This window comes from Galeopterus variegatus, unplaced genomic scaffold (assembly GCF_000696425.1).
Source record: "Galeopterus variegatus unplaced genomic scaffold, G_variegatus-3.0.2 Scaffold1901, whole genome shotgun sequence".
Taxonomy (NCBI): domain Eukaryota; kingdom Metazoa; phylum Chordata; class Mammalia; order Dermoptera; family Cynocephalidae; genus Galeopterus; species Galeopterus variegatus.
This window is the reverse complement of record NW_007728012.1, coordinates 187,357-200,975: the sequence shown is the minus strand read 5'-3', so window position 1 is coordinate 200,975 and position 13,619 is coordinate 187,357. Positions and strand designations below refer to the sequence as shown.

General features: G+C 39.3%; 1 protein-coding gene across 1 annotated transcript in view; it reads right to left on the bottom strand.

The window, feature by feature from the left end:
- The window catches only part of SOBP (sine oculis binding protein homolog (Drosophila)), a 166,379-nt gene that overhangs the window by 67,856 nt on the left and 84,904 nt on the right, over positions 1 to 13,619 (bottom strand). The window contains exon 5 of the mRNA XM_008579499.1: positions 2,776 to 2,871. Coding sequence (XP_008577721.1) covers positions 2,776 to 2,871 — 96 coding nt within the window. The remainder of the gene's footprint in view (positions 1 to 2,775; positions 2,872 to 13,619) is intronic.

Genomic DNA, 13,619 nt, shown 5'->3' with positions numbered 1-13,619 from the left:
GCTCTAAACGTTCCCTCTTCTGAGCTCTTGCAAGCCACATTGCTATAGTGTTAACATGATATAAATTTCCTACATCTTCTTTTACTGAAAGTTGTTTTCTTTGGTCATAAACTTAGATATGCCAGCAGAATACCCTTTGAGTGCGTGTTGTGTATGAGTAATCGTTTTATCTAATGTCACTCATCTTGACAGCCTTGCATTTTCAAAATTAATAAAAGCATAAGGAAACTGGTGCACCATCACCAACTAAAGAATCTTGGCCTCCACCCTAAATATCTAGTCATCTGTGTTGTACATTAAGTGTGAAGGCACATATCACAGTTTGGGATTTAAATGGAAAAGTCAATACCCTACAGGAAATCTACAGTTGCATAGCAGACTTTTCTATCAGCCAATGCTTTCTTTGTCAGTGCCTTCTGATTACACATACTTGTGTACTCCAGGTATTGATTTTACTTTGCTTTTGTTTAGATTAGTTAATATTCCTCCCTCTTCCAAGAAGAGGCTGGGGAGGGGGAGAGGTGAGAGGAGGGCAGAGACATCAGTCAATAATAATGTGGAGGCAGCATCCCATCTACCTGGCCAGGGAACTTTCTGTCAGTGCCTTTGGCCCAGAGTACTAGCCTTCAGCCGTGTGCTCCAGGGTAACCTGTGCCCCCAATATTTTCTCCCATAGAGCTCCCACGCTTTCTAAACTGGCTGCTGCTCTTGCTGCAGTGAACCATGCAAGAAGATGGCAGAACCTCCCTTAAGCTAAAAAAGCACTTTGGAGCAGAGCTTGCAATCTTGTCCGACAGATTCTTTAAAAATCTGCTCTAAGCTGTACTAAGAAAACTCCAAGGACTTACTATTTCTCTCTTAAGAATGAACGAGTTTTTTGGGTTTTTTGTTTGTTTGTTTGTTTTTAAATATAGAAGCTAACCTTCTCAGGGCTTCGTAAGCAGCCAAACACCATCACTTTTACTGCAGCTGAAAAAAATTAAATTTCTCCTTGGAAAAATAAGCTTACTTGTGTTTTCTCTTTATTCTCCTTTTCTTTTGTCACAGGAAAGTATGCTGACCAAAATAAAGCATTACTAATAGTGACTAGAAGGATGAAGATCATACCAAAATCTCTCAAAACTACTGCCAACACAATATTGTATTTAAAGCACAGCAATGAGGAAACCTCTATTTTCTCTAAAGATAGCTGGAAAAGAAGTTCACATATATGTTTTACTTCTTCCAGTATAAATTGACCAATACCAGCACTCAAGCATGTTCATTTTTCCAATAAACAGAAAAAAATAAATATGGCATATTTTAACGATTTCTCTAAAAAGAAGTAAGCTACTCCCCAAAGCATTGATACCAAAACATAGCATAAATGGCCCTTTTGGTCTTCTGCTGAATACCATAGTTATGGTGAGAAACATTAAAACTAAAATGAGTGAAAAGGGTTTCTGCAGAACAGGTAATGCTAGCAAGCCTAAAAGTTTGAGCCCTAAGATAAAATATAAGGTGAGTTAAATTTTCAGAAAAAAAAGTTTGCACTGATGAGCAGCGAATTTGCCTGTGGATTGGCTGATCTAGGGACTCCACACAGAGACTGAGCACTGCTATGTAACTGTGGAGACTGGAGAGGGAAAAGGAGGTTCTTGCTGTCAATATGCAGCTACTGTGGCTAGGATGGGTAAGAACGGTATTTTTCTCTCTCTCCTGCTCTTTGGACACTGTTTTTAATAAACAGTCGGTATCAGAGCTCAATCCAAAGACTGTTACATGTGGGATTTCTTTAATGCACAGACCTGGCAAAACTGTACTACATGCAGCCAAGAAACTAAACAGAAATTAGACTACCTTCAAAATGTAACAACTGAGCATCCTCATTCTCTCTCAGTGTTTTCATTTAGTTGGAACAAATGTTTTGCTTTAATGCAACTGAAAAGAAAAGAACATTTAGGGACAGCAAAGCTAGATCCCTCATAAAGCTTCTTTTTCAAAAACAGCATTTGAATCTCTAAATAAATGACAATTCATTCTCTGTTTAGGTAAACAGAAAATGCATTGCAGAGTACTCGTTTTCAAAAGCTAATCAAGAACATTAGGTCCCAACAGATTCATTTAATAGAAATATAATAGGCATTCCTGCTTGCTTTTAATCTTGTCTTGCTGTAAATGCTAAAATGAACAGCAAATTAACCCTGCATTGGAACAGAGTTTCTGTCACAGCTGATATCCTCTCTCTCACGACTTGTAAACATCCCTGCATCCTGTCACTGCTTTCACTCCTTCTACACAGGAGAGATGATTAAGTTTGGCAAGAGAATGGAGGAATACTTGAATTCTAGAGGGAGTACTTACTGCATGTCAACTCTGCTATCTTCCCTAGCATAACAAAATATTACAACGCTGTCTCCTAAAATAGTGTACAATTAGGTCATAGGAGGAGGGGTTGGGGTGGGTTTGGGTTTTTTCCCCCAAGCTACATATATCAACTGTCTTTCTCTATATTTTTAACTTTACTAGCCATTCTCCAAGTGACTGCTTATAAACTACTATACAAAACAAGCTAATAAAGACAGGGCCATTCAAGTGCTATAGTCAGATATAAAAGGTGTGCAAACAATTTGAGATCTTAAAATTAATATTCAGTGATATCAGAATTAGCATTTAGAACTACACAAAAAACTATAATATTTCATAAATTATGTAATAATGAACAAACCCTTTCAAAAACTGTTTTCACTGTGCTAAAGTAACATTCTAGACTTGTTGTAAGTATGTTATTCTTACAAGTAGTTCGCAGTTATTCTTGAAGGCAAGCCTTGGAGTTTCCTTAGCATAGTGCTGCTGGGGAAAATTTTCAGCATGTCCATCTTCATCTCTAGCCTGAAGGGAAATATAATGGCCTATTTAGGGACTTACAAATAATGGAAGAAAAAAAAAAAAAGCTAAAAGCATAACAGCTCAGATAATTAAACAAACGGGAATCCAGAAATAACAACATTATTAAGAAGTTTGTTTAAATACGTAGTACGCCTTTTAGATATCGAAATATGGGATTTGTTTTTCTTTACGTTGTTTAGTTTGAACAAGCAAATTCATTGTGGTGTAATATTTAAAACAATATGAAAGCAAATCGAAATCAAATAATTTTGTTGGAAATTATCACCACTTTAGTTTTTTAGTGCACATTGTTCATTGCACATTTAAAATTATCTGACATACATACGTGTTTAAACTTTTGGCATGCTTAAGCAATCTCTAGATAATGCACTTTAAAAAAATTCTAATAGCAAGGCCATAAGAAAAGCAATTTGCATAGTTATATTTTGCATTGTAATACTATTAGAGATAAACTGATTCCCCTCAATTTTTAAATAAAGATCTGAAAGGAGCGATGATCTAGTAAGAACAATGATTCTTCAATCAAATGCAGTAAAAAAATAGATTTAATTAAGAAGCTGCATTAAAACTTACTGGTTATTTTGATCTACACTGTTAATTAAGAAAGCTGAAGTTTAAATGGAGACATTAACACAACCCATTAGCAATACTGCTTGCATACAGTCTTCTCTTTCTAATCTCCATTGGTTTCTGGTTTGGAGTTGGAGAAAAGGGAGAGGTAGGTGAAAGGGGGCGTGTCTGCAGCACACTCATTAAACCATTCATTTGGGTGACACTTGCACTCTGCTCTGCTCTCATCTCAGCTTGGCCCTCGCTGCTCTCTCTTTCCTGGCCTCCTGAAATTCACAGCTGAGCTATCTCCCTCACATATGGCTTGCATATAATTATGCATATTCCATTTTGCACTGCATTAAAATGATGAGTTCCTGGCTCCCTGCCAGCTGATTTTAAAAAGCCCTAGTGAAGTAGGAAAAAGGAGAGAAACACAGGGAGAGCGCACAGGAAGCAGCAGGTAGTTCTGTCTGCTGTCTCTCTAGATAAAATGTATGTCTGGCACCAAGGGAACAGCTGAGAACTACCTGTTGTGATAGATGGATTGAGGGGGAGAAAACAATGAGCATACGTCTGTGGCATGGCAATGACAACGTTTATGTATTGTTTCTCCTTTAATGGAGTGAAATTTGCCCTGACGAGTGTCACTCAAAGCTCCCTGGCTATACTGAGGATTGTCATTTTAGAAAGGGATCTATATTTTGTACATTTTAGAATGTATTGCTTGTTTTTAATGAAGGCTTCTGCTGCTTATCCCAAGGAGGGAACGAAATGGAATTTGGAAGTGGAATGTCATGGTCAGTAATAGTTGGGTTACAGGAAGCTTGTGGAGAAAAGAGTTTGTTCTGTTTTGGTTTCATTTTTGAGATTTATGAACATCTCTGGGAATTGGTGCCTTTTAACCAAAATTTTTCCCCTCCCAAATCAGAGTAAAATAAAAATGCAGATATAGGATTGGCTATATGTGACAGAGAAAAAATTGTTAAGTGTGGTTCATGTCCAGTAGCCATCAGGGCACCAAAATCTGTGATGTTTCTTCTCATTGCATCAGACTACTCAGCAGCTACACCAGGGTCTAAGTTAATACAACTCAAATGCGACCCATTTTCAATCCCAATGGGTAGAAGTAGCAATGGAGCTTATAAATAAAAGGCAGTAGTAGTAAGAAAGCTGTAAAGGTGCCAATGGGCAATGACAACAATAATTTCTTCATAACAAAAGTTTGAGCTACCCTGTGAGGTATAGGTCTCTTAAAGGTAGAAACCACATTGATTTCATCTTTCTTACTCTGCCATGCCCAGTGCCTTACTTTTAGTTGGTATTTAACAAACATTTAAATGATGGAAAAAAAAACCCATACATGGATAGTAACTACACCCTACCATAAACAACACTGTAGAAAATGCCACTTCAAAATATGTTAAACTTGGTAGTAGGTTTATTATATTCCTGATGCACTATGATACATATGCTTGGAAACACACTTTGCATATAGTTTACAAGGGCTACTATTTACATATGTATGTCTACATTCAATATATATGTATCTTGTGTATAAATATTCATAAGGTGGAATATGTTTATTATGCATGTACTATGTATACACATTCATACACACCAGATGCCTAGGGATATTTTCAACTTTAGCAGTAAAAATACATTCATTCCACTTACATGTAAGGTACTCACAATGTTTTTGTGTTTAAAGGACAAAAAAAATCCCATTACCTAAGATTTGAATGTGCTTCCTCAAAGGAGCTATAGATTTCATATAAAGCCTTATAATTTATGAGGTTAAATAAAGCAGCAGTGGAAGAGAAAGAAGAGAGGGATTGGGGAGATTAGGAAGTAGAGAGAGAAAGTCAGAAACTTGCTTCCTTATTGAGCTGTTCTGTTAGCTTCTGCATCAAACTGTCATGGCCCTGGGAACAGCCTGCCCTCTGACACCCAGAGTCGGAGAAATTCCATCCTCTGGCCATTTGCTGCATTTCCACCACATGCCTCAGAAAAGGAAAGCACACAAAGTGCAAGGAGCCCCAGAACCATCACCCTCACATGCACGTGCATGCACACACAAGCACTCACACATCTCTCACCAAAGTCATCCCCTTTGCATCCTGAAGTTTTTTAATGTGAAATTTTTAATTATTATAGCACTAAGTGGAATTAAGTGCACTCATCTAAGTCAAGAATTCTCTACTCTGGCTGCATATTAGAATCATCTGGGGTGGTCATTTTTTTTTTTTTTTTTTAACATATTGGTGCCTGACCCTCCTCCTTCCCACCTTTCCAAGATTCTGACTTAATCAGTCCAGGCTGGGACCTGGACATGGTGGTGGTGTTAAAGCTCTCAGGCGATTGTAATGTACAAGCAGGACTGACAACCACTGAACTAAGGAGAGTGCCCGGGGGTATCAAGGAGAGGCTGCTGGCATAGTTGGCAGAATGTTCTCTAACCAGGTCCCACTCCCGATGGAAAGAACCACTGTGCATTGCTAGAATGTGGCCCTGAGGTGAGTCTTACCCTAAAGATTCACGAGATTACAGAACTGATTGTAAGCAAACATTCTAATTACTTGTTCGTGTTTGTTTCTTAATTTCTGGTATGACAAATAACCTTGGAGAAACGACTGTGCCACTTCCTCAGAAAGGCCTTTCTAAACCTAACCAAAGCAAACATCTCCACTCTGTCCTCTTTTACACTTGACAGGGTTGCAAACTTGCGATTATTGGTGTGACTTTTGTCTCCCCTACCAGGCTGCAAGCTTCCTAAGGGCAGGAATGGTGTTTAGTTTCTCTCCATTGTGTCTAAAGTACCAACCACTGCCTGGTGCCCCCAAGTGCTCTGTAAAAATGAGCTTTATCCACAGCAACTTGGTGGTAATGTTAGACAAAACCCATAGGAACTTCCTTACCCTCCATACAGTCATTCTAGAACATCTTATTACCTCTTATATATTGAAGCCGGTGCCTTATTCTACATCCGCCCCGTTTGGGGCACCAGACAATGACTTAACAAGGGGACACAGGGAGCCGACTTACCCCTGCAGGCAGGAGTACGTGAACACTGATATTGTTCAGAATCACTGGCTTGTGGTAATAACATAAGGCTGGTTTTATTATTGTTCTTAAATTCTCTACAGATGATATATTCTGTAATTGCCTGTCTCAGAGTGGACCACCCCACTGCTGGCTCTTGGTATTCACTGGGGCCAGGAGAACTATGTTGACATCTGACTTTATTCTAGGGTGACAAGTACTGACAGAAGAAAGAACATCAAGACAATTCATGACGAACTAACTCGCTGCTTGTGTCTTACTCTCAACAGCTTTATTCTGACTTACGTGCTTGATATTTATGCCAACTATGGAAAAAGCAAAAGGGAGACTATTTTTTGCATTTCACTATAAATGTGGTTGTCAGACCAAAGGTGCATTTTGACCTATTATTCTGAGAAAGCTTCACTTTTTGCCATTAAAAAATAAACAAAAATAAAAATCATTCCATTAAACTACAAGTGGATGTCCCTATTTTGCAAACTGTCATGCATCTGTTTTCAGGTCTGGCATTAAATAAATATTAAACTTTGTGTTCACCTCTCTTTCCCTGTGAATCATCACTAATTCATTTCTTTTATTTAGACTCTTACAATACAGCAAACTTCAGTTCTCCTTCAAAGAATTCCCTTCTGCCTTTGAGCCATGTGCATATTCAAGCAAGATGGCATTCTTTTTCTTCTGAACTCCTTTGCAAAGGATGGAACAATCTAGAAACAGCTCCACTTGCCTACCCCAGAAAAGTATAATATTTCTGGCTCAACAAAAAGGTTAACATTGCTGCCATTTAAGTGGAAAGACAATTACGCGTCAGAGTTAACACCTCCCTGTGATGAATGGGAGTTTACACCTCTGTAAACCTTTCAGGATTTCTTCTGAAAATAAGAAAAGGTTCTGCTTGCAGACTTAGCCTTCCAGTGCTACAGCAGATGTAGCACATGTCAGCTCACACATGTAGTGTCACTACCAGACTCAGGAACATCAAAATAGTGCATCTCAAAGTTGTGGGAATAACTTAGAGATGAAGAGTTGTAGAGAAAAAAATGGAACATTAGTTGATATTTTAACTAATTTTTTTGAAACAGAAGTAATAGAATTTTATTTCAAAATTCAAGGTTAAAGCACAAGGACATCACTTGGGAAAACTCTTGGAATTTCATTTGCTGATATCTCATTTCTGGTCTATCCTTCCTTTCTCAAATGCACTTACACACTCTCTTGAGAAAGCTTGGAGAGGGATAAATGGCAACTATCACATACTCCCTTTCAGTGTGTCACAAACATCTTTGTGAACTTGACATAAAGGTCAGCCCAGTTTCTTTGTCCTTCAGTGAGCAGAAGTCTGGGAGCTCTGTTCAGCCACTCCTGCCCCTGGCTGGAATAACACAGGGAGGTCTTCCAGGTAGCTCCCTGCTTCACCTTGAGTCACACCCAGATGCTCTCATCTCAGTGGCCCAATTTCTTATGACTGAATCCCCAGTTCCCTTCAACTGGGTTTCCTGTCCTTTACCCCCATTTTTTTCAGGGTAAACATAGACCCCATCTCTCCTCCCTACTTCTCCTGGCAAATTCTTATGCATCCTATAAGCCTCCATTCAGACTGCAGCTCCTTTTGGAAGCCATCTATGAACTCTTCTTCTTGGTCTTAACCTGAGCTCTATGCCCTGTGTCCCTATACGTATTTCCACCCCAATTATTGCACTGTATTATGACTATCTATGTGTTTGCCTCACCTGCTATTGAGTGTAGAAGTGTGAACAGATCTGTGTTTTGTTCTGCTGCAAATCTCCAGATCCTGGTCTACTGCCTGGCATATTACAAGGGCTTCATAAATGAGAGAGTGAGTGAGTAAATGCTCTGCCCCTGAACCTCAGGAGTTCTCCCCATATCTGAGTCTCAGCAGGGCTCTGCTGCAGCTGTTTGATCAAATCTGCCTCACACCTGGACCTCCCACTGGGGTCTTAGCCTCACTGCAGATCTTGTACTCAATTTGGACTTTGGCCGATAATCTTTTTGCCCCGTGTTTCTTTCCTCCGCCTCTCCCTTAAACTGATCCTCTGGTCTTTGCCAATGAATTCTCATCCCTATAAATCCATTTCTAGATTAGATTAACCAGCCTGGTGCTTTGTTCCCTGCTTCTGATAGCAGTCATTCATGTCTTATCTCCCCCACCAGACTGCAAACTGCTTGAGGCCAGAGACCACGCATTAGGTATGAAGCCCCCACTGTGATCAGCATAGTACTTTGTACCTAACAAACAACTCGGTAAACATGTGTTGAATGGATTCATTAACCTTGTGTTCTTCCTAAAGCCAAGGCCCAAAAGTGTTCTGTTTTCCTCAACTCTGAACAGCCTACCTCTACGAATGGATAACCCCTAGTGTGAGTTGTTTCTGTGCAAACATTCATGTCACTGAACAGGTTGCAGAGTTGCACGGCTTTTGGACAGGTCTGTAATGCAACTTGGGCATAGAGCTTTCTTCTGGACAGAGGACTCCCACCTGGTGGCAGCCTCTCTGCTCTGGAGATACTCCAGGAACCCAGAAACATCCACTTCTGGACCAAGGCATCTGCTCAATTCACATCACCTAATCTTTGCATCAGGATCCCTTGCACTTCCTTTCATCTGCTTGTGGAAGACTGCCGTGGGGATTCCTGCAGTGGTGCTCTTTTACTTTGTTCCTTCAACAAAATGTATTTAAATTTCCATTTAGCATGTAGGCTAAGGAGAAGCTGCTTCCCCAGCAAAGTTCCTTCTAATTCTACACCCCCCTCAACTAGTGAGCAGCCGGGCTTTCTCTATACCTCTTCAGGCTCCTCTGACAACCCACACACCTCTTATGGATGAGATGGACTTATTTGCTGCAGCTATTTTTTCACTCCATGCAAACCTTTATATATATCATAAATTTTTAATATGCAATTTGGAGTCTTCAAAAAATAATGATAACAAATTCGCAACATGAAGATAATGGGAATCGAATCGTGTTTATGGCCTCCATGAGCATCTCCTTAAATGATGTCAGGTCAGAGCCACTCAGAGCCGCATGCATGTGAGGCTCTGGGGCTGATCTCATGCCTGATTAATGGCCGCCCTTACTCTGGGGCCCTAATGGATTGCATGACAGTTTCGTGTTTATGGCCTCCATGAGCATCTCCTTAAATGATGTCAGGTCAGAGCCACTCAGAGCCACATGCATGTGAGGCTCTGGGGCTGATCTCATGCCTGATTAATGGCCGCCCTTACTCTGGGGCCCTAATGGATTGCATGACAGTAACAGCAACAGATTCCACATCAGCCTGAAATATGGCTTCCATATGAACTAAAATATATCATGCTCGTCCCAGCACATTACAACAGTGTCTGGTTGCTAAGTGGTTCTGAAAATCCCTGTTTTTACTTTTTATTTTTAAATCTATTTTTCCTTTATTGGACAGATGACCCTTCTGCATTTATCTTGCACTGCTCTTTCACTTGAGTGTCAGATGCTCAGGTCACTTCAGTGTCTTTGTTGGGTAAGAATTGGTTTTTCCAAGTGTCTACAGGTAAGGCCCAGCAGCTGGGACATGCAGACCCCTTCTTTTTTGTTCACTGCTAAAGCCATGCCACCATCACCATCATTATTCTGGGACCCTTAGTCCACACCAGATAATGCCGGTGACTTGATTGCTCCCCTCCCCGACACCCCTTGTCAGCCCACCACCTGTCTTTTGGGTCTTTTTGCTCTTCATTTTCATCCATTACCCAGGGACTCACTCTTGAGGGAAAACACAAATGATTCCACTTTGCCACCAGCTGGTACCCATAAAATGCTTAAATAACTGGCCTTATCTAGACATTTAAGGTAGTATTTTTATTATTATTATTATTATTATTATTATTATTATTATTATTATTATTATTATTATTATTATTATTATTATTATTATTATTATTATTATTATTATTATTATTATTATTATTATTATTATTATTATTATTATTATTATTATTATTATTATTATTATTATTATTATTATTATTATTATTATTATTATTATTATTATTATTATTATTATTATTATTATTATTATTATTATTATTATTATTATTATTATTATTATTATTATTATTATTATTATTATTATTATTATTATTATTATTATTATTATTATTATTATTATTATTATTATTATTATTATTATTATTATTATTATTATTATTATTATTATTATTATTATTATTATTATTATATTATTATTATTCCTGTTCTCTGAAATCACTAGGCAGAAGGGGCTGAGCTCATATCTTGATGTACAGACCTCATGAAGGAGCTGAGAACTTAGAGGAAATGTGAAATAGGCAGGAGCTGGAAGGGGACTCCAGGACCCCATCTGTAAGACTAGAAAAGAATCCAGACGTTAATGGAGAAGATTCACTAACTCCAGAATGTCTCCCCCAGAAATAACTGAGCCTCAAATACTACTAACTAGATTAGGATATTGCTCTGGATATTATCAGAGATTAATAATAACAGCTAACATTTCTACAACTCTTGCACCAGACACCATTCTAAGTGCACTTACATGTATTAACCCATTTAATATATATACCAAAACAAAACAATTTTGAGGTAGGTACTATCATTATCTCTATTTTATATATGAAAAACTGGAGCACAGAAGGTTACGTAGTTTATACAAAGTCACACACCTAACAAGAGGTGGAAGCAGAATTCAAACCCAGGCAGTCTGGCCCCACAGTCCCCACTCTATACCCTGATGATTTACTACCCTGTGCTAGTGGCAAAAGTAAACCAGTATGCAATAACCTAAAAACACTTGTGTCATTACACTTCAAAAATATATTATTAATGAAGCTTTTCATAATTCTTTGGTTTTAGCATTCCAAGATTGNTTCAAAAATATATTATTAATGAAGCTTTTCATAATTCTTTGGTTTTAGCATTCCAAGATTGAACACACCAAGGAAATTCGAGAAGAAGGGTGTCTAATGACAAATATAACAGAGGTGGAGGGAAGGGGATCTGCAAAGAGCCTAGGAAAAGAGAGGCAGGAGCATTTTTCAGTAGGTCTCTGGCACAGCCTGAGGGAGATGGTACTTCAAAATTTGAAAAATTAAACCTTAAACCAACTTCTTTAACCTGATTCTTATTAAATAAACTTTAGATCATTGATTATGACACCTAAGCTCCTCAATACCAGAAAAGACATGTTCTACGCAACTCACTGAACTATTCAGATCCTTTAGCAATTTCCTGTGTGAATTTCTAAAAGCATCATCAATATTATATTATGTTTTATTAATCCTATAGATGATGTTGTATAGACTACAAAGAGCATTTGTTTTATCTCATTTATTCCATGGACTCTGGTACATAAATGCAGATTGTGACTTTGGTTAACATAAGTCAGTTCATCAAAGCAGTGGATACCCTTGGATGAATTGGTGAAATTGAGTCCCTGGACTTTTCTTGCTGAGACACAGACCTGGATATGGTGATTGTTCAAGGGTGGAGGGTGGAGCAGTNGCACTGTCCACACAAATGCTCTGACTAACATGTAGTGATGCTGTGATTTATGCGATTTATGCGATTTATGTGATTTACGCCCGTGGATGCAGGCAAAGAAGAAAGATGGGGTGACACATCCACTGGCTTTGCCCCCTGGGTCTTTCAGAGGGTAAAGTCCGGATGTGATTCTGAACAGGATGGTTCTCCTGACAGCTTCAATTATGATCCATGTGCCATTTGACCTGTTAACAAAGGCGCTATCCGGCTTAAAGAGGAAAAAAGCCTAAATTGCCCTATTTCCAAACCCAGAACCAATCAGCCTCTCTGAGGAGCCAAATGCAAAGATGGCAGCAGAGGGGCTTCATAAATAATAACCTCTGCTCAAACAGCCCTCTCCAGAGTCTTCATTTTAAATCCCAGCCATTCTGCAGATGATGAATGGAGGTAATAAAAGGTGGGATTGTGGCATGTTTGAATAGGGGATAATCACTTAAGCAGAATTTGACTGGGGTTTAGGGACAGGCCTGTTGAAGCCAATAGCTAAGAATCAGGTTAAGGTTCATTTCTGGATGACAACTTAAGTTAATTCTTGCTCCTCTCTCACCCTCTTTTTNCTGTGTCAGTCACAGACCACACCCTTCATCATGACTTGCCACATCACACATGTACAGGTCTTGGCCAAGGGGAGACAGACACTGGAAAATATGTGAGAGGATGTGGATGAATCAGTGCACATCTGTCACTGCTTCTGGAAGAAATAACTCAGAGGACATACCCTCATGAGGGTGGTCATAGATAGCTATGAGTCACGAACTGAGACAAATGGTGTCCTTGAATTAGGTTCTAATTCTGAGGTCAAGAACTATAAATTCTGAACTAGTGGCAAGACTCGCAAAGACATGATGTCACAATTATTTGTAATAAGGGCTCAGCACTCAGACCAACTTAACTTTCTTTTCTCCCACCAACAACCACAGAAATGCCATGATCAGGTTCTGGATATGACAAGGTTGCCAATATCTTCTCTGGCCAATTCATATGCTAAGCCTCAGTCCACTCCATCCCCTGGGTGCCCATCAACCAGCAAAACAGGCCTGCACATGCTCCCAGGCTGTTCTCAGCCATCACCCTGCACTGATTCCCTACCAGCTCCAGCTCTGAGCACACTTCCATACCACTCCCAATGCTCGACCCCCACCCCAACTGTGGCCCTGCCTTGGGTTCTTTGATCTATGCACTTGTCCGGACTGGAGTTTGCTGTCCCCCATGGATATGGCCTTGGTCCTGCTGCTTTGATCCTTATTCTGGACAGCCACAGGAGGGTATCCCACCCTGGTCACTGCTTTGGCCTGGGACAGTTTTAGTAACTGGGGCAGTTTTACAGTCAGCATCTTATAATGGTGTCCAAAATACAATTAGTTCTAAAGATAAGATTTCTTCAGAAAAACATACAAGTGCACTTTCTACAATGTTTGTTAAGATCTGCAATCAGCCTTAACATGAAGAAGCAAGCCCAAGACTGGGGACAAAACCCTGAATTTCACTGTGCACTGTCCACACAAATGCTCTGACTAACATGTAGTGATGCTGTGATTTATGCGATTTATG